Here is a 19,925-nt window from a genome sequence, read left to right on the forward strand (position 1 = left end):
GAGTCACACGGTTCCAGTTTTACTTCAGATTCACATTGCAGTTGGCCCAACATGCTTATCACCAAAACAAAAAACAAACAAAAAAATCAGACACTTCAGCAGATAGAAATTTTATTATTTCAATTTGATTTTGTTCCTTAAAATAAAAAAGAGCAGTCTATGAAATATGAAATAAATAAGAATAATCTGGAAGTCTTATAGGGGTCCAGTTTCAGTACACTGGCACTTTCCCATTTCTCTCTTTGTTTTATAAAGTACTTCATTTAGCCACTCTGGAAGAATTTATTTTTCTGATATCAACTTGGCTCAGAATCAGTGTCCCATTTTTGAATTTTCCAACCTGTCCAATCCGTCCACTTGACAAAATACTGGGAGCCGATTTCTTCTTCTTGGATTTCCTACATTTAAAGTGAGAGGAAGGTACTACAGTTAAGCTTATATAAAAGGACTTCAGCACCACCAACCAGGCCACCGATGTCTGGCCCTGCAACCTCCAGGCCCCTCCCATGCAAGGCCCCCGCCCCACTGCAGCACCACTAGCTTCCTGCGTCCCTGAACATGCCAACTGCCTCCTGCCCCAGGGCCTGTGCACTGGTTTCTTCCACGTTGAATATTCTGCTACCAGATCTTTCCGGATCTTCCCCACTCAGGTCTCGACACAGATGTGGTCTCCTTAGAACGACGCACCAGCCCACCCTCAGTGACGTTCTCTCACAATGCACTATTTCAACCTCCTCAGGAAACCTGCCAGGACCTGACATGCCCTTACTTATCTGTTTAGATGCTTCGGTGTGTTTCCCTCCCTAAAATGTAAGCTCCTCCAGGGCAGGGACCCTCAGTGTGATCTCAGCTGTACGCCCAACACCTAGACACCTATGTGCCTGGCGCACAGTGGGCCCCTGACAGACCACACAACCAGAACAGATGACCACCTTCCAGCATGTGCAAGCTCACTAGGGGTCCAAGAAAAAGCTCAAGACAAAAGTAGATTCTGAAACAGTAATTTGAGGAGAAAAAAGTACTTGAACAAAAGCTAAGAAGCAAGCAGAAAGGCACAAAATCAATGCTCCATTACTCAAACCACGGTGCTCTCCCTCACACGGTCCTGGAGATGCAGGCAGCACAGGCTCTCTTAGGAGGGGACAGAGGCCTTGTTGGAAACGTCAACCTCAGCTTTTCTACTAGTCACTGCACATGTCTGGTCTTTGAAAATGGGAGACTGGAGAAGGTTCCTAGTTCAATCCTGAGGGAGTTGTCTGATCTTGGACAATTTACTGAATCCTGTCTCCCCCCTCAAGGGATTGATTTAGGATCAGGAGAGACAGTGAACCACTGTAACAGGCTAGAAACACCACATCAATTCAAGGTATTATGTTCAGAACTAACCAATGGGTTTATCCAAATCATTCCACCCGCGTACCTGATGGTATCACTCACCTGTCTTCCTGTCCTTTCCTCTTCTTTTTCTTGAAAATATCTGTGTCCTGGGCCTGATTTCACAATTAAAGAAAACATATGTATCAGTAATGGATAATGGAGATTCAAAAAAAGGCAAGAGGTTTGTGACCAAAAGCCACAGAGATATCATTTATTTTTAATATTTTTTTCAAGTAGGCATGTTAATTATACAAACTTTCATCCTAAAACCCTTTCAAGACTGTGAAAGGCCATTCAGAGAAAATGGACAGGAGAAATGTCAAATCTTCCATTTTAGGCAAAAGGGAGGGGGCGTAACATCAATTCTCTTTGTGGTTTTTCAGAAGCCCTTGTGTTCTATACAATGTAAAAGGCAAAAAAAAAAAAAAAAAAAAAAATGACTGCATATAGGGAAAAGGTCAAAGTAGCTCACAGTACCTGAACAGGAGTTTGCTATTTCAAAGCAAACCTTTCAGGTAAATAAGTCAGATTATGTGGCTGGTATCACAAAATGTAGCTGACTTGAAGAGAGGGTAAGAACAGTCATCTAACTCTAGATTTCTTGCTGTCTAGACTGCTTTCCAAGCAGTGGGGTCCAGCAAATTGCAACCACCTTTCTGTTCTAGTTTAAGAAAAGGCTATCACACCTACCGTTCTCTTTTCTTTTTCCTTTGCTGACTTTTTTTCTTTGATTTGCTCCTGCAAAACCTTGTAATTCACATAACTATTTTTTGGAGGCTGAAATGAGAAAGGACACTAAGCATCATTTTTGACTTTGCCTTTGCCCCTGCCCTGCCTTGCCCAGGGCGACCCCCTATGCTGCACCCCGTCTGTGGGTGGGAGGCAGAAGCAGCCCTCACCTTAGCGCCCAGCATAATGGCGCGTCCCTGCTCCAGGACTCTCTCCTTTCCTTTTCCATAACCTGTGATCCCAAACCGGTGCACTTCCAAACGAGCCTGCAGACACAAAGCACAGTCAGGCCCAAGTGCCTTCCAGAAACTCCACAGAGGAAACACAGCCCTAGGAGTGCTGCCTGCCAGACACGATGGGCTACATGCCCAGCACTTTTATGGAGGACCTGCAGGGGCTACACTTCTCAAGAGTGCTGTCATGGTGTGGTTTAAGCAGCTTTGTGGAGTCTCTCACAAAGGTCCATAACCTCCCCAGGCCATTCTCCCACACTGAATGCAGGCAGTCGAAGCAAAGACTTATCTCCACACAAATTAGTGACAAAACGAGGGTGACCGGCTCTGCCGTACTTTAGGATGTGCCCTAAAACAAGCTACTACCCATAAAGGCAACAACTAAAAGTACCTTCCCAAACACATCTGCTCACACGTGGAAACCCTTTATCACAGCAGCTTCAAACACAGGTCCATGTTCTTTCTTTAAAAACATATTGTAGAAGAGAAAAAGTCACCAATACCCACTCTTGGCAGCTGAATTACTTCCTGTCTTTTTTCTCACACATTATTTTTAATTTTTTTTTAAAATTATTTATTTATTTATGTATTATTTTGGCTGCGCCAGGTCTTAGCTGCAGCACGTGGGACCTTCATGGCAGCACGTGGACTCTTAGTTGCGACATGCACGTGGGATCTAGTTCCCCGACCAGGGATCAAACCCAGGCCCCCTGCATTGGGAGGGTGCAGTCTTAAGCACTGGACCACCAGGGAAGTCTCTCTCACACATTTTTAAAACCTAGTTACAACCACAGAACACACATATCCCTGCTTTTCCTACTTACCATTGTATCATTGACACTGTAGTCACAAAACCAACATGTTTTAAACGACTGCACAATGTTCAATAAAGTAACTGTAGTGTGATCTGCTTCACCATTTCCCCAACCATTGGACAACATGTAAACATATTCATTTTTGGTGTTACAATGCTGAAAAAAATTAATAATTTCAAAGCACATACCTTTTCTAGGTTAAATTCTTGTACATCCACATCTTTCTCGAGGATACTAGTTTTGGTCTGAAAAGGAAAAGAAAACATTCTTATTAAGGTCATCTGTTCCTTATAGCATCCATCGCACCAAGAGCATACTCATGTTTTTAAAAGCCTTGAAACTGGCCCAGATGCCTAAATAACAAATAATAATACGTGCTTGTTGCACAGAAGCCTAATTAACAGCTAATGGGAGACAAATGGAGAAAATAAGTTTAAGGTTTCAAAGTTTAAGAAAAGACTGATGAGAAACTAAAAAAGAAAAGAGAGTATGAGAGAGACCAATGTCTGTATCTCATGCACCAAATGTGGGAAACTCTGTATGGTGGAGGGTTTAGAAAAGGATAACTGAGCAGAATTTTAGAGGGTAAAAAGTTCATATTTAAATAATTCTCAGGAATTCCCTGGCGGTCCAGTGGTTAGGACTTGGCGCTTTCACTGCCATGGCCTGGGGTTCAATCCCTGGTCGGGGAACTAAGATCCCACAAGCCGTGAGGGGAAGGAAGGAAGGGAGGGAGAGAGAATTCCCTCTTTTCTTCCCTCCTATCCAGCCATTGGAATAATGGCTAACTCTCTTAAACTCTCTTGAGTTGAAAATTTCTTTCAGGAACATGAGATTTCTAGAAATGATGGAGACTGGGTTTATAATTCCCCACAGAAAATAATGATACTGGAAATACCATCAAAATATGTGACTCTTTACATCAATATATCCCCTGGCTGTGGTTACCAATCCACAGAATTGACCAGAAGTTTGAGACTTCAAGGAAACTATTGTCAAATCTAGCCAAGGACAGCGGTCTCTGCTCAACCTCAGGCCATCCCAGCCGTGCAGCATCTAGAAAAGCAGTCCGGGCCTCTGGCTCAGCAGGGCAGAGTCTGTGCGGAGAGCGACGGACAGGGGAAGGCTTGTTAAAACCCTTCTGCTTGTAACCTGCCTTCACCGATTAAGCTCGCTTTAGTTATTTTGTTCTTTCCTTTCCCCTCTCTTTAACTGCACACCTACCCAGCTTCTCGTAGCCCAGTTGTTTTGCAGGAATTTGGAGTCAGCTCCTGCCCCGTGAAAGCTGGCTAAGGCTGGCCGGCTCATCAGCGCTAAAACTGGGCCTGCGCAGGTGTCCGAGGAAGGGCCTTTTGAGGTCAGGGGCCAGAAAGCTCCGATCATGCTGAGCACTTCCATTCTGAACACAGACGCCTGTAACCCAGATACGCCTGCACAGAACACTGATTACCTCACCTTTTCCCCTTCCTCCCATCACCCTTCCCCACTCCTAAGACCACCGTGCTTATCCCGTAAAGACCCCAGCCCCCTCGCTGTTGGGAGGCGGATCTCAGACTTGTTCTCCCACCTCCTCACTTGGCTGCCTCGTGAATAAACTGTAAACCTCAGCGTCTCGGCGTCTGGCTTGCTGCACGTCGGGCAGATGGACCTGGTTCGGTAACAGATCCTTCTTTATAGAAAAACATTCTTGGCTAATTATCATGATGCTGGGCCTATTAGCATGATCCCCACCACTACCTTAACTTTAATTTCTACTTTGAGCTATAAAACCACTTTAGTACATTATTCACAATGCAGCACCTGCATTTAGAAATAATCAGCAGTCTCCCGTTTTCTTTCCCCTACTCTCACTGTGGTAGGGGGCACTAGTGCCTACAGGCAATACTGGGTCCTCCTCCACTTCTAGGCTCACAGGAGAACTGGGCTTTGCTGCCTACCTGAAGTTAGGCACGGCTACATGACTTGTTTTGGCCAAAGCGTGAGCAGAGGGAAGCATGCCCCTTCCACATGAAACCTCTAAGAGCCTTCATCGGGACTTCCCTGGTGGTGCAGTGATTAACAATCCGCCTGCCAGTACAGGGGACACAGGTTCGAGCCGTGGTCCGGGAAGAGCCCACATGCTGCAGAGCAACTAAGCCCGTGTGCCACAACTACTGAGCCTGTGCTCTAGAGCCCGTGAGCCACAACTACTGAGCCCGCAAGCCACAACTACTGAAGCCTGTGTGCCCTAGAGCCCGTGCTCCACAACAAGAGAAGCCACCAGTTAGAAGCCTGCGCACAGCAACAAAGGGTAGCCCCCGCTCGCCACAACTAGAGAAAGCCCGCACGCAGCAACAAAGACCCAACACAGCCAAAAAATAAAAAAAAAATTTTTTTTAAAAAGGCTTCATCAACTCCCCTTCTCCATCAAATGGTGGAGCCCCTATCACCCTGGGTCCCTAGCCTAGGATGGTGCGGATCACAGCCGTCTGCCCTGACAATCCTGATGAACACATAACATGAGAACAAGATTAACTTTTACCTTTAAACCACTGAGATGTAGGGACTACTTGTTATGGAATCACCGTCTCCCCTATCTTGACTGATAAAGCCTCACTGTCCCACACACGAGAGAGAGAAACGTTTGAAGATTATGAGAACTTGTCTGTTAGGTAGTGAAGAAGAAAGCAAGCTATAAGAAGCAGACTCAGACTGAGTACCAGACTCAGTGAACTTCCTCATGGGCTGACTTGCAGACCAAAAGTATTTTCTCCTGCACTGGTTAAGATTTTTCTTCTATTAGTTACACTGTCCAAACTTTGTCCAATTAGAGAAGACTTGGCTAAATAAACACTCTCTTTTTAATTATGCCAGCAGTTCTGGGAATACTGAGAAATTTTTTCATATCTTCTTGAGCGTAAATTATTTCAATTAGATTACTTTCTTCTTAATACCTATCTGACACTGGATGTACTAAAGAGGAGGGGACATGGTACAGCTAAAGGGTGATGGACTTCAGGGCAGCCCTGGGGTACTGCAGAGATTATGAGGGCACTAAGAACCTGGGGCAGGGACTTCCCTGACAGTCCAGCGGTTAACACTCCGTGCTTCCAACGCAGAGGGCGCAGGCTGGATCCCTGGTCGGGGAACTAAGATCCCATGTGCCATGGGGCGTGGCCAAAAATAAATAAATAAATAATAAAAAAATTAAAATGAACATTAAAAAAAAAAAAGAACCTGGGGCAATAACTTGATAGAATGTCTTTATGTCTAGTGAAGCTTCTGGTGCAGTACACTTGTGTTCCTCAAGAGACAAACAGCCTAACTAACCTGCATTCCCTTTCGCTTGTGTAGTAGTCGGGCACACAGCTTTTAAGCCAGAAAGCCTGGGGTCTGAACCTGAGCTCTAGCACTTATTTCACATCCACAATCCTTTATCTGGAATCTTGAGACAATTCAGATGGTGATACTGTGAATATACTGAATACTGTCCAAGACAGCAACCCGTAATTAAGCACATTCACGTTTCTGCAGCAATGCCTATGAATATTCACACCCAATGGAACCAACAGAAATAACTCTTAAGCCTCACTTCAGTTCAGGTTGGGTTTTACTGCCAAATAAATCTGCGCCAAACTTAAAAAAACAACCTAACTCGTGCTTTCCAAAGCTCTGGGGTTTTGGAACTGCAGATATGGGATGGTGGGGTACCTGCTTAAATGCAGGCAAATAGTTCAACCTCTCTAGGCATCAACCTCTTCTGCGAAATGAAGACAGGTCACGCTGTGAAGACCTAATGAGATACTGAACTAGTTAATGAATGTAAATAATCACGGTTAGTACACAGTAAGCACTCAGGAAATACTGGTAAATCCTTACTCAGCAATTCCTTACATGTTCAGAAGCAGTGTATGTGTACCTCAGTCTAGGCCACAGGATCCAGGCGTCCCTTCGTACACTGTTCTATTATTTCTACTATATCTTTCTTGTCTCTTTTCTGTGGAGGCCATAGGTTCATGAGATGGACCAGTGTTAGGGGTGGAAAAACCACATTGATCAGACACACCTCTGAAGGCCAGACAATACTTGGATCATTTTAAGCTACACTTGACCCTTTCATTTCTTAAGAGCACAGGAATTTTCTTCCTTATATAGGCAGCCTTGCACTCATTAAAGAGTGAGTTCATCCACTCAATCCTCAAATCACGAGGCCAGGCCACCCCGTTTTGAACCTGGACCCCTGCAGTAATCCTCACTCGGTCCCCTCATGCCTCTGGCTACTGCTCACCTATAATCCATTTACCACGCAGGGGCCAGAGTCATCTTTTTAAAATATAAATCAGATCACTTCATGCCCCTGCTTAAATTCTTTGGTGGCTTTCCATGTACTTTAAACTAACTCCAAAGGCCCCATGTCTCCGGGGCCTGGTGCGGGCTGGCCTCAGCCTGTCTCTCCAACAGCCCACGCCTTCCCCCCTCCGTCCCCCTCCCCCTCGTCTTCCGGCTCCTGGAACCCCCGCAGGCCTCTCTACAGCTCAGGGCATTTGCAAAGCAGCTTCCCTCAGCCTGCATTACTCTGCTCCCTCCTTTCCCAGCACCCTGCAACACAGCATCAGCCTAAAGTCACCTCCTTGGACACCTCTGACCACTGGCTCTAAAGGAAGTTCTGCCTGTTACTCTCAGGACCCTGTATCTTTCCTTCAGAGGGTTTATAGCTCTTTTTAAGTATATGATTGATATTAATTTATCCAGGGTTTGCCCAACCCACCAGTAAACCATACACTCCGTGAGAGCAGAGGACTGTACCTTGTTTACTGTGGGATCTCCTGGGCCTGGCAAAGAGTAAGCACCCAATTATTTGTGGAGTAAATGAATGAATAAGATTTCTGGGCAGACCACATCTATAGAGCTTTACAAATGGGACATGATCAAGAAGTTCATTTGTAGGTCAGCTATCTGGAATGGGTAAAATATTAAACAATGGTGACCAAGTTCCCAGATAAGTCCATTAAAGGGGTTCTGGTCACCAACTCCGATGCAGGGGGAAGGGTTTCCCACACATGGGAGCAACGGTCCCACACAGTCAGGTGTTCTACAGTTCAGTGCTACTCTGACACTACCAGAGACGGCACAGGTTCCGCAGGTGAAGGGGCTCAGTCCTACGATACCGTCCCCACTTCAGAGGCCAAATGCAAGCCCAGGTTGTTACCTGTAGTACTTCTGACAGACCGCCTACAGACTGGAAGTTCTCATGACCCCCTCCTTGGGTTCAACTAATTTGCTAGAGTGGATCATAGAACTCAAGAAACCCGTTTACTTCCTAGATCACCAGCTTATTCTAAAAGGACATAACTCAGGGACAGCCAGATGGAGGAGATGCAGAGGGCAAGGCTCGTGGGAAGGGGCGAGGAACTTCCACACCCTCTCCAGGCTCCACTCTCCCAGGGAACCTGGAAGCTCTCCAAACCAAACCCCATCCTTCTGGAGTCTCAGAGGTTTCCACACAGGCATAATTGAGTAAATCATTGGCCATTGGTAACTGATTTAAACTCTAGCCCCTTTGCCCTCCCCAGAAGTCAGGGCATAGGTTCTCTAATCGCAAGGTTGGTTCTCCTGGCAACCAGTCCCCATTCAAGGATGCTTTCCAAGTCATTTCACTAATACAACAAAAGACACCTTTACTGCTCTCATCTCTTAAGAAATTCCAAGGGTTTTAGGAGCTCTGTGCCAGAAACGGGGACAAATATTTAATATTTCTTATTATAAATCGTCATATCACACCCATGAAAATCTGTTTCAATACACTATGTAGTTTAATCATTGTTTATTGCACAAGCCTAAATTCTGGGAAAAGAAGGTCATTTACCTGCCAGTACCTCTTGCGTTCTCGAGAATACTTCAGACAACAGAGGGCAACAGGAACTCACATGGAGACTCAACTAGTGGAGGGAGCCACATAAATGGAGAAATAAAAGGAAAACAGAAATAAAAAGAAAACTTCAAAGATGGCCAGCTGATTGCATGACTGGTCAATGGAGGCTATCATTATTTGATCACGTATTTTTGCGGACCCCATGTCTGTCTGCACTGTCCTACGGTGACTTGTAAGTCTTTAGAGAGCAGGGGCCACATGTACATGTTCCCATGTTGCACAAACTCTTAGCATAGCACTGTGTCTTAATTACTCCAATGGTCTATCCTTTGCCTGGCATGCCCTATACCCAGGATATGCCATAACAACTAGCTCTATATTAATTTGCAGTTATTTATATGTTGCAATGTCAACATTCTAAAGTCTTTTTATGGGTGTATGTGTTTTTACTGTGCTCACATATACTGTGTCCTTAGCCAGACACATTAACATTTTCAGAAGATAAACTTTAAAAAGGAGAAAAGGGTCAAGATGGTGGACTAGGAGGACGTGGGGCTTGCGTCTCTGCACAACTAGGGCACCTACGAGGCACTGGTGGGGGACCAAGGACACCGAAGGGGACGGGAGGAACGCCCAGCGACTGGGTAGGACGTGGGACATGCGGGGAAGTGAAGGGGGAGGAGAAGTGGAGGCAGGACCGGACTCCGGGAGGGAGGGCGGCTGGGGGAGGGGAAAGGATCCCACGCCCGGAGTGGGAAAGGGGAGGGACGGTTGGGAGGGCAGAGAATCAGAAGGGCGTGTGGCCAGCGTTTCCCCTGCCCACTTGGGCCCCGGGGAGCCTGCTGAGATCCCGGGCCTGATCCACTGGCCACGGAGGCCTCCTCCACTGCCCATGGAGGCCTCCTCCAGGCACGCGGGTGCTGAGGTCGGGGGCGGGGGGAAGGGGGAGCAGAAGTAAAGGCCGGACCTCAGGGACCGGCACCCCTGAGGGGCGGCTGAAGGAGGGAAGGAGTTCTCATACCTTCTCCCCTCCCCCCCACCACGGAGCCCACCCACGGTTAGGGGTTCAGCAGCGACAGGGGAGACCCTCAGGGGAGCAGAGGAACGGAAGGGAACACGGCCAGCACTCTCCCTGCCCACTCGGGCGCCAGGGAGCCTGTTGGGCTCCGGGGCCTAATCCCCCGCCCTCCAAGGCTCCCTCAGCAGCGCAGAGCCCAAGCCCCGCCACTGCCCCCCACCCGGGCCCTGCCTCTACACCCACTACAAGACCCCCTCCAGCTACGCTGAGCCTAAGCGCCACCCACACACCCTCACTGAGGGCCGGACCTCCAAACCCCGGAACTGCACACTCCAGTGGCCCCCTCAGGCCACGCTGCCTCTCCCCCAGCAGAGTGCAGGTGTGAAGCCAAGGCCCCGCCCCACCCTAAACCCCTCCCCCGCCTAAGGTCCACCTCCTGCCACCCTTCCCCGCCTAAGCTCTGCCCCCCACAGCCAAGGCCCTTCTCGGCCTTTCTTTTTTTCCTCTTTGTTTTTTCTTTTTTCCTCTTGCGGTTCTGTTTTACCTTGTTGTAGCTGTTTCAATTCTATTTTTATTTTTCCTAATGTATTTTTTATCTTTCTAATTTTATTTTATTTTTATGTTTTGTTATTGTACCGCTCCTTTTTTTTTTTTTTCTTTTGCTGTGCCACACAGCTTGCAGGATCTTGATTCCCAGGCTGTGGGCTAGGCCTGAGTTCCTGTGGTGGGAGGGCCGAGTCCAAACCACTGGACTAACAGAGAACCTCAGACCCCAGGGAATATTAATTGGAGTGAAGCCTCCTGGAGACGGGAGGTCCTCGTCTCGGCACCAAGACCCGGCTCTACCCAACTACCTGCAAACTCCAGTGCTGGACGCCTCAGGCGAAACAACCAGCGAGACAGGAACACAGTCCCACCCATCAATAAAACTGAGACAACAAAAACTATGTTACAGATGAAGGCTCAAGGTAAAAACCTACAAGACCAAATAAATGAAAAGGAAATAGGCTACCTATCTGAAAAAGAATACAGAGTAATGATAGTAAAGATGATCCAAAATCTCGGAACCAGAATGGAGAAAATACGAGAAACTTTTAACAAGGACCCAGAAGAACTAAAGAGCAAACAAACAGTGATGAACAGCAAAATAACTGAAATTTAAAATACTCTAGAAGGAATCAATAGCAGAATAACTGAGGCAGAAGAACAGTTAAGTGAGTTAGAAGATAAAATGGTGGAAATAACTGCCATGGACCAGAACAAAGAAAAAAGAATGAAAAGAATTGAGGACAGTCTCGGAGACCTCAGGGACAACATTAAACGCACCAACATTCGAATTATAGGGGTCCCAGAAGAAGAAGAGAAAGAGAAAGGGTCTGAGAAAATATTTGAAGAGATTATAGTCAAAAACTTCCCTAACATGGGAAACGAAATAGTCACCCAAGTCCAGGAAGCACAGAGAGTTGCATACAGGATAAACCCTAGGAGAAGCACACCAAGACATCTATTAAGCAAACGAAGAAAAATTAAATTCAAAGAAAAAATATTAAAGCAGCAACGAAAAGCAACAAATAACATACAAGGGAATCCCCATGAGGTTATCAGCTGATTTCACAGCAGAAACTCTGCAGGCCAGAAAGGAGTGGCAGGATATATTTACAGTGATGAAAGGGAAAAAACTACAACCAAGACTACTCTACCCAGCAAGGATCTCATTCAGATTCCACGGAGAACTCAAAAGCTTTACAAACGAGCAAAAGCTATGAGAATTCAACACCAAACCGGCTTTACAACAAATGCTAAAGGGACTTCTCTAAGCAGGAAACACAAGAGAAGAAAAAGACCCACAAAAACAAACCCAAATCAATTAAGAAAATGGTAATAGGAACATACATATCGATAATCACCTTGAATGTAAATGGATTAAATGCTCCAACCAAAAGACAGAGACTGGCTGAACAGATACAGAAACAAGACCCACATATATGCTGTCTACAAGAAACCCACTTCAGACTTAGGGACACATACAGACTGAAAGTGAGGGGATGGAAAAAGATATTCCATGCAAATGGAAATCACAAGAAAGCTGGAGTAGCAATACTCATATCAGATAAAATAGACTTTAAAATAAAGACTGTTACAAGAGATAAGGAAGGACACTACATAATGATCAAGGGATCAATGCAAGAAGAAAACATAACAATTATATATATTTATGCACCGAACATAGGAGCACCTCAATACATAAGGCAAATGCTAACAGCCATAATAGGGGAAATCAACAATAACAAAGTAATAGTGGGGGGACTTTAACACCCCACTTACACCAATAAACAGATCATCCAGACAGAAAATAAATAAGGAAACACAAGCTTTAAATGACACAATAGACGAGATAGACTTAATTGATACTTATAGGATATTCCACCCAAAAGTGGAAGAATACACTTTGTTCTCAAGTGCACACCTAACATTCTCCAGAATAGATCACATCTTGGGTCACAAATCAAGCCTTGGAAAATTTAAGAAAATTGAAATCGTATCAACCATCTTTTCTGACGAACTCTATGAAATTCGAAATCAGTTACAGGAAAAAAACTGTAAAAAACACAAACACATGGAAGCTAAACACTGCGCCGCTAAATAACCAAGAGATCACAGAAGAAATCAAAGGAGAAATTTAAAAATACCCAGAAACAAATGACAATGAACACACGATGATCCAAAATCTATGGGAGGCAGCAAAAGCAGTTCTAAGAGGGAAGCTTATAGCAATTCAAGCTCACCTCAAGAAAAAAGAAAAGTCTCAAATAAACAATCTAACCTTACATCTAAAGCAACTAGAAAAAGAAGAACAAAGAAAACCCAAAGTTAGTAGAAGGAAAGAAATCATAAAGATCAGAGCAGAAATAAATGAAATAGAAATGAAGAAAACAATAGCAAAGATCAATGAAACTAAAAGTTGCTTCTTTGAGAAGATAAACAAAACTGATAAACCTTTAGCCAGACTCATCAAGAAAAAAAAGGGAGAGGACTCAAATCAATAAAATTAGAAATGAAAAAGGAGAGATTACAACTGACACCACAGAAATACAAAGGATCATAAGAGACTACTACAAGCAACTCTATGCCAATAAAACGGACAACCTGGAAGAAATGGACAAATTCTTGGAAGGTACAACTTTCCAAGACTGAACCAGGAAGAATTAGAAAATATAAACAGACCAATGAACAGGTAATGAAACTGAAACTGTAATTAAAAATCTTCCAACAAACAAAAGTCAGGACCAGATGGTTTCACAGGTGAATTCTATCTCACATTTAGAGAAGAGTTAACACCTATCCTTCTCAATCTCTTCCAAAAAATTGCAGAGGGAGGAACATTCCCAAACTCGTTCTACAAGGCCACCATCACCCTGATACCAAAACCAGGCAAAGATATCACAAAAAGGAAAATTACAGACCAATATCACTGATGAACATAGATGCAAGAATCCTCAACAAAGTACTAGCAAACAGAATCCAACAACACATTAAAAGGATCATACACCATGAAGTGGGATTTATCCCAGGGATGCAAGGATTCTTCAATATACGCAAATCAATCAATGTGATACACCATATAACAAACTGAAGAATAAAAACCATATGATCATCTCCATAGATGCAAAAAAAGCTTCTGAAAAAATTCAACACCCACCTATGATAAAAACTCTCCAGAAAACGGGCACAGAGGGAACCTACCTCAACATAATAAAGGCCATATACGACAAACCCACAGCAAACATCATTCTCAATGGTGAAAAACTGAAAGCATTTCCTCTAAGATCAGGAACAAGACAAGGATGTCCACTCTCGCCACTATTATTCAAGATGGTATTGGAAGTCCTAGCCATGGCAATCAGAGAAGAAAAAGAAATAAAAGGAATACAAATTGGAAAAGAAGAAGTAAAACTGTCACTGTTTGAAGATGACATGATACTATACACAGAGAATCCTAAAGATGCCACCAAAAAACTACTAGAACTAATCAATGAATCTCATAAGGTTGCAGGATACAAAATTAATGTACAGAAGTCTCTGGCATTCCTATACAATGAGAAAGAGAAATTAAGGAAACAATCCCATTTATCATCACAACAAAAAGAATGAAATACCTAGGAATAAACTTACCTAAGGAGGCAAAAGACCTGTACCCAGAAAACTATAAACAATGATGAAAGAAATCAAAGATGACACAAATAGATGGAGAGATATACCATGCCCCTGGATTGGAAGAATTGAGACTGTGAAAATGACTATACTACCCAAAGCAGTCTATAGGTTCAATGCAATCCCTATCAAATTACCAATGGCATTTTTCACAGAATTAGAACAAAAAATTATACAATTTGTGTGGCAACACAAAAGATCCCGAACACCCAAAGCAATCTTGAGAAAGAAAAACAGAGCTGGAGGAATCAAGCTCCCCAACTTCAGACTATACTACAAAGCTACAGTAATCAAGACAGTATGGTACTGGCACAAAAACAGAAATATAGCTCAGTGGTACAGGACAGAAGGCCCAGAGATAAACCCACACACCTATGGTCACCTAATTTATGACAAAGGAATATACAATGGAGACAAGACAGCCTCTTCAATAAATGGTGCTGGGAAAACTGGACAACTACATGTAAAAGAATGAAATTAGAACACTCCCTAACACCATACACAAAAATAAACTCAAAATGGATTAAAGACCTAAATGTAATACTGGACACTATAAAGCTCTTAGAGGAAAACATAGGAAAAACACTCTTTGACATAAATCACAGCAAGATCTTTTATGACCCACCTCTTAGAGTACTGAAAATAAAAACAAAAATAAGCAAATGGGACCTAATTAAACTTAAAAGCTTTTGCACAGCAAAGGAAACCATAAACAAGATGAAAAGACAACCCACGGAATGGGAGAAAATATTTACAAATGAAGCAACAGACAAAGGATTAATCTCCAAAATATACAAACAGCTCATGCAGCTCAATATCAAAAAAACAAAGAACCCAATCAAAAAATGGGCGGAAGATCTAAATAGACATTTCAGCAAAGAAGACATACAGATGGTCAAGAGGCACATGAAAAGATGCTCAACATCACTAATTATTAGAGAAATGCAAATCAAAACTACAATGAGGTATCACCTCACACCAGTCAGAATGACCATCATCAAAAAATCTACAAGCAACAAATGCTGGAGAGGGTGTGGAGAAAAGGGAACCCTCTTGCACTGTTGGGAATGTAAATTGATACAGCCACTGTGGAGAACAGTATGGAGGTTCCTTAAGAAACTAAAAATAGAACTAGCATATGACCTAGCAATCCCACTACTGAGAAAACCGTAATTCAAAGAGACACATGTACCCCCATGTTCACTGCAGCACTATTTACAACAGTCAGGACATGGAAACAACCTAAATGTCCACTGACAGATGAATGGATAAAGAAGATGTGGTATGTGTATACAATGGAATATTACTCAGCCATAAAAAGAAATGAAATTGGGTCATTTGTAGAGATGTGGATGGACCTAGTGTCTGTCATACAGAGTGAAGTAAGTCAGAAAGAGAAAAAAAAATACCATATATTAATGCATATATGTGGAATCTAGAAAAATGGTACAGATGAACCTAGTTGCAGGGCAGGAATAGAAAGGGAGACGTAGAGAATGGATGTGTGGACATATGGGGGGAAGGAGATGGTGGGACGAATCGGGAGATTAGGTTTGACGTAAATACACTACCATGTGTAAAATAGCTAGCTACTGGGAACCTGCTGTATAGCACAGGGAGCTCAGACCGGTGCTCTGTGATGGCCTAGTGGGGTGGGATGGCTGGGGGGAGAAGGTCCAAGAGGCAGGGGATGTGTGTATGCGTATGGCTGATTCACTTGGCTGTGCAGCAGAAACTAACACAATATTGTAAAGCAATTATACTCCAATTAAAAAAAAAAAAAGAAAGAAAAGGGGAGAACCACCAAGGAAGCTAAAAATTTCATCAAGTTGAGGAAGTCCAAAATGTAAAACGAGTTGAGGTTCCTGAGAAAAGTCAACTACAATGAAAAGGGATTCTTTGGAGCAGAAAGAAGAATAACAGCCTGCTACACATGTTCCATTATTAAGAGATAGGGAGATGCAGACTCATTCAATGCCAATTTTTTTGTCCTTTCTATTAGAAAGAAAACTCTCTATTCCAGAAAGATGAACACGAGTGAGTCTAAGAAGAAACTGAAGACCGAAACCTTTGAGGAAACAAGGGAGGGTGCCTAGATGCTTTATGCCAGTTAAATTCTCCAAACACATAATTGTATTGTACAACAGTGCTTTCCAACCTTCTTCACATCGTGGCACACAGAGAAAATACTAATATACGTCTGGCTCACTGCGGTACTCTGTGGTAATACCAGTCTTTTTGGAAGCTCCCTGGCCGGCCACCTTGGGGGCTCTGGCTGCAAGGGCCAAAGGAATCCATTTCTTGGTCTGCCTGTAACAGTTCCCGTTGCCCCAGTATTTGGATACTGTAAGAATTGGAAAGCTGACCTAGAATCCTAAAATAAAGGTAGATATGGTTACAGAATGCATTAATAATCTTTGAGGAAAAGATGCTGGTGAGCTTGACATAAAGTACTACCTAAATTCTAGAAAAGATGTGGTAAACACCAGTCACTAGCACATGTTCACATGTTCATCAAGAATACGCAAGCCTGTCTTTGTAGTGGGTTGAATTGTGGTCTCCAAAAAGAAATGTCCATGCACTAATCCCCGGGAATCTGCAAATGTGACCTTATTTGGAAAAAGTATCTTTGGAGTGTAATTAAGTTAAGGATCTCAGGATAAGATCCATCCTAGATTTAGGGTGCCCTAAATCCAGTGACGGGTGTCCTTCTAAGAGAAAGGCAGGAGATTTGAGACTCAGATACCAGGAAGAAGTCCATGTGAAGACAGAGGAAGAGCCCAGAGCTCTGCAGCCACCAGAAGCTGGAAGAAGCAAGGAAGGACCCTCCCCCTGCAGAGGGAGCGTGGCCCAGCCAACAACGTGATTTGGACTTCTGGCCTCCAGAACTGTGAAAGAATACATTTCTGTACAGCAGTCCCAGGAAACTAAGACAATCCTCTTTCTTTTTATGACAGACAAAAGTGTACAGGACATGGGGAAAGCAACAGATATGTAATGTCTGGATTTTTGCAATGAATTGGACAAAAAGCTTGTGAAAAAAGTTTGGATAAGCACCCAAGCCTCTCTCACAGACTGAATTCTGAGTCAGACTTACAAATTCAGCCTGAGATGCTGCTCAGCAAAGCCACACTGCTTTCCATCAGAATGTAAGTTCCTTGAGAGAAAGCAGTTTTTGCCTTCTGTTCAATGCCTTTTGAACAAAAAGCAGTTTTTGCCTTTTGTTCCCAGGGCCTAGAACAGTGGCAGGACAACATCAGGCTTTTTACCACAAAAGCCAGTTCATTACCTTTGTGTTCTCGTCTTGATCAGGCTTCTGTTTTCTTTTTCTACTTCTGCTGTGAAATTCCACCACTTCTACTGGTTCCCTGTCGTTCCTCAGGGGAGAGGGGGCTACTGCAGCACTCGAGACTACAGGTCCTGAAGGGAAACCACCAGGGGTCACGGCGGGAACACCCTGCAGCTCTTCCTGGAGTTCCTGGAAGAAGCTGGAAGCACTCTTCCTCTGGCCTCTGACAAGAGAGCCAGGTTGGCGATCTGGCTCTGCAACCAAGGCCGCTGGGGTCCCCATATCTCTTTTCTTCTCTCTTTTCTTTCTGATCCTTTTCTGCTCTGCTTCATCTTCCGTCTCTCCTGTTTGTTCAAACACAAAAGGAAAAATAAACATTTTGTGTTTTAGCTATCATCAATACCAAATCACGCGAATTTACATGTGTCACAGCTATAAACATGCAGAAGTACACACAAAAACTATTTTTCTTCCAAGAGGGTCGTATTTGTACAATTTATAGAATCCAAAGTGCACAGTCATCTTTTCCCAGGTAACTATATTTCTGTCTTTGACACTTACTGGCACAATTACTTTTAAAGTCCTCACCTTGGTCCTGACTATACGTGCCATCATCGTAATACCCCAGAAACTGGTAATCCCCACTGGCTCACACTTTGTAGTAAAAATGTTAGTACATCTGCAGCCAGTGTTTCTTTTTAACACTTTCTAGGGTTACAGGTGGGGACCACGGTCTCCCTATTTCCTTTCAGGGTTATGAATTAAGATGAACCTAAGACAACTGGCTTAATTTGAACGCCTTTATTTTCAACTAAATCTCCATACCTCCCCTTTGTTTCAGCTGCTCAAACTCTGACCAGTCACCTGAAGGTTCTGACAAGAACTCTAGGCCTAACGACTCACCGACAGCATGACTATCACAGAGCTCTCCAAACATTAGCTATTTATGTTTGCTTCTATTTTCTCAGTCTTCTATTCAGTAAATACGTATTAAGAGTCGACTATCCTTTGGCATTAGGCATATACAAATGAGTAGATACAGCGCATGCCTTCAGAGCTCCAAGCATAATTTGCAGGCTGTGTTTACACGAACTATATTTAGCATTTTGCAGAATAGTCCTTTCCTCTAGGACTTCTCAAGGTCAGAGGCTACGTCTTCTCTGTCTTCCGACATTCCCAAGGGCAGAGAGATGCTCTGGCCACAGTTCAAGTGAATAACAAGTGCAGGCATTGGAGCCAGAGAGTGTACGGCTTGGAACCCAAGCTCTGCAAATTACTAACTGGGTGAACTTCAAGTTTTTTAACCTTTAGTGCTTGTTTCTACAATAATGGGATTTGTCTTGTAATCATGGTATTAATGACAACATCTATTTCATAGTATTGTTGTGAAAATTAAACGAGTATATACCTGTAAAGCATGGAGTGTATGGTAAATTCTCAATACGATTTTAGCTATTATTTTTACTGTGTAATGAGCTTAGAATTTTGAGCAATGGCTCCAAAATAAAATAGCAACATCACGCTACAAATTTAGGAAATACGTTTGGCCTTTAAAGGCACTAATGCCTAACGATTATCTTTGGTGCATGAACAAAGGATGTCACCTTCCCTGGGGCAAGTTCTTCAGAGTGCGTGGAACGTCTCCCTACTTAAGTGCCAGGAGCTGCCAATCTTTAACGATAAGCTCTTTTATCTTCCTCTTCCCCAGTCAAGATAAAGGAAGGAGAGCATAAGTCAGCCAACTTAGGGATGACAGGTCATGAAAAGCTTCCTGTGAAACCGCCCTCCGAAGTCCTTGGCAGGGGACACACTGAAGGATGAGGTCCCCACGTGACAAGGTGGCACCAATGTCCGAGGGTCAGGCGAGTCTGGGGGGTGCGTGGGGAAAGGGGGCTTCCCGGAGGAAAGCAATTCGGGGAAAAGGGGTGCTATTTCGAGACCCCGAGGTCCTGCGAACACCTCCCCGGTAAGTCTGAAAGCCTTTGGGTTTCCGACACTCAAGTCGGTCCCCACCGAGGGACGGGCTAGGAGGTTTAATTCATAAAAAACGCTCAACAGACTCCGGTCGCGGGGGAGGGGGGGAGGGTGATGTCCGACAGAAGCGAGTGGGGGACCCACTGTCAGAACCGGGTCGGACGAGCTGAGAGGTGCTCGACGTTCAAGAATCTTTAGCCTGAAAGCGAAGGCCAGCCCAGTTCCGGGCTGCTCAAGTCCGCTCTCCACGTGGGCTCCGAAGGCCCGTACTCACCAAAGTCGTAGAGGTTCTGGAGCAGAACGTCCAGAAGGGCCTGAGAACCAGGAGGCGCGGAGGCGGCTAGCGCGGGCTCCTTCGCCATCGTGAGGCCCGGCCGGTCGTGGCGGCGCGCAGCGCCCGCTTCCCGGTTGCGATGTGCTGCGCAGG

General features: G+C 44.2%; 1 protein-coding gene across 1 annotated transcript; it reads right to left on the minus strand.

Moving 5' to 3' along the window:
• Nucleotides 1-89: 89 nt before the first annotated feature.
• Nucleotides 90-19,919, minus strand: FSAF1 (40S small subunit processome assembly factor 1). Its single transcript, XM_081229528.1, has 7 exons — nt 19,773-19,919; nt 17,525-17,868; nt 3,343-3,399; nt 2,277-2,372; nt 2,068-2,154; nt 1,438-1,490; nt 90-398 (listed from the first exon to the last, which is right to left on the minus strand). Exons 1-7 carry the CDS (start codon nt 19,858-19,860, stop codon nt 260-262), a joined length of 864 nt encoding a protein of 287 aa, XP_081085654.1. The 5' UTR covers nt 19,861-19,919; the 3' UTR covers nt 90-259.
• Nucleotides 19,920-19,925: the final 6 nt, after the last annotated feature.

The sequence above is a fragment of the Mesoplodon bidens genome (assembly GCF_964165515.1).
Source record: "Mesoplodon bidens genome assembly, chromosome: 1".
Taxonomy (NCBI): domain Eukaryota; kingdom Metazoa; phylum Chordata; class Mammalia; order Artiodactyla; family Ziphiidae; genus Mesoplodon; species Mesoplodon bidens.

Bases quoted from the DNA above. Each gene is read 5' to 3' on its own strand.
- FSAF1 (XM_081229528.1), bottom strand. From the start codon at position 19,860: ATGGCGAAGGAGCCCGCGCTAGCCGCCTCCGCGCCTCCTGGTTCTCAG. The intron at 2,155-2,276 runs GTGAGGGCTGCT...TTCTCATTTCAG, and splicing joins CCATTATGCTGGGCGCTAAG to CCTCCAAAAAATAGTTATGT. The intron at 399-1,437 runs GTGAGTGATACC...CTTTAAATGTAG, and splicing joins AGGAAAGGACAGGAAGACAG to GAAATCCAAGAAGAAGAAAT.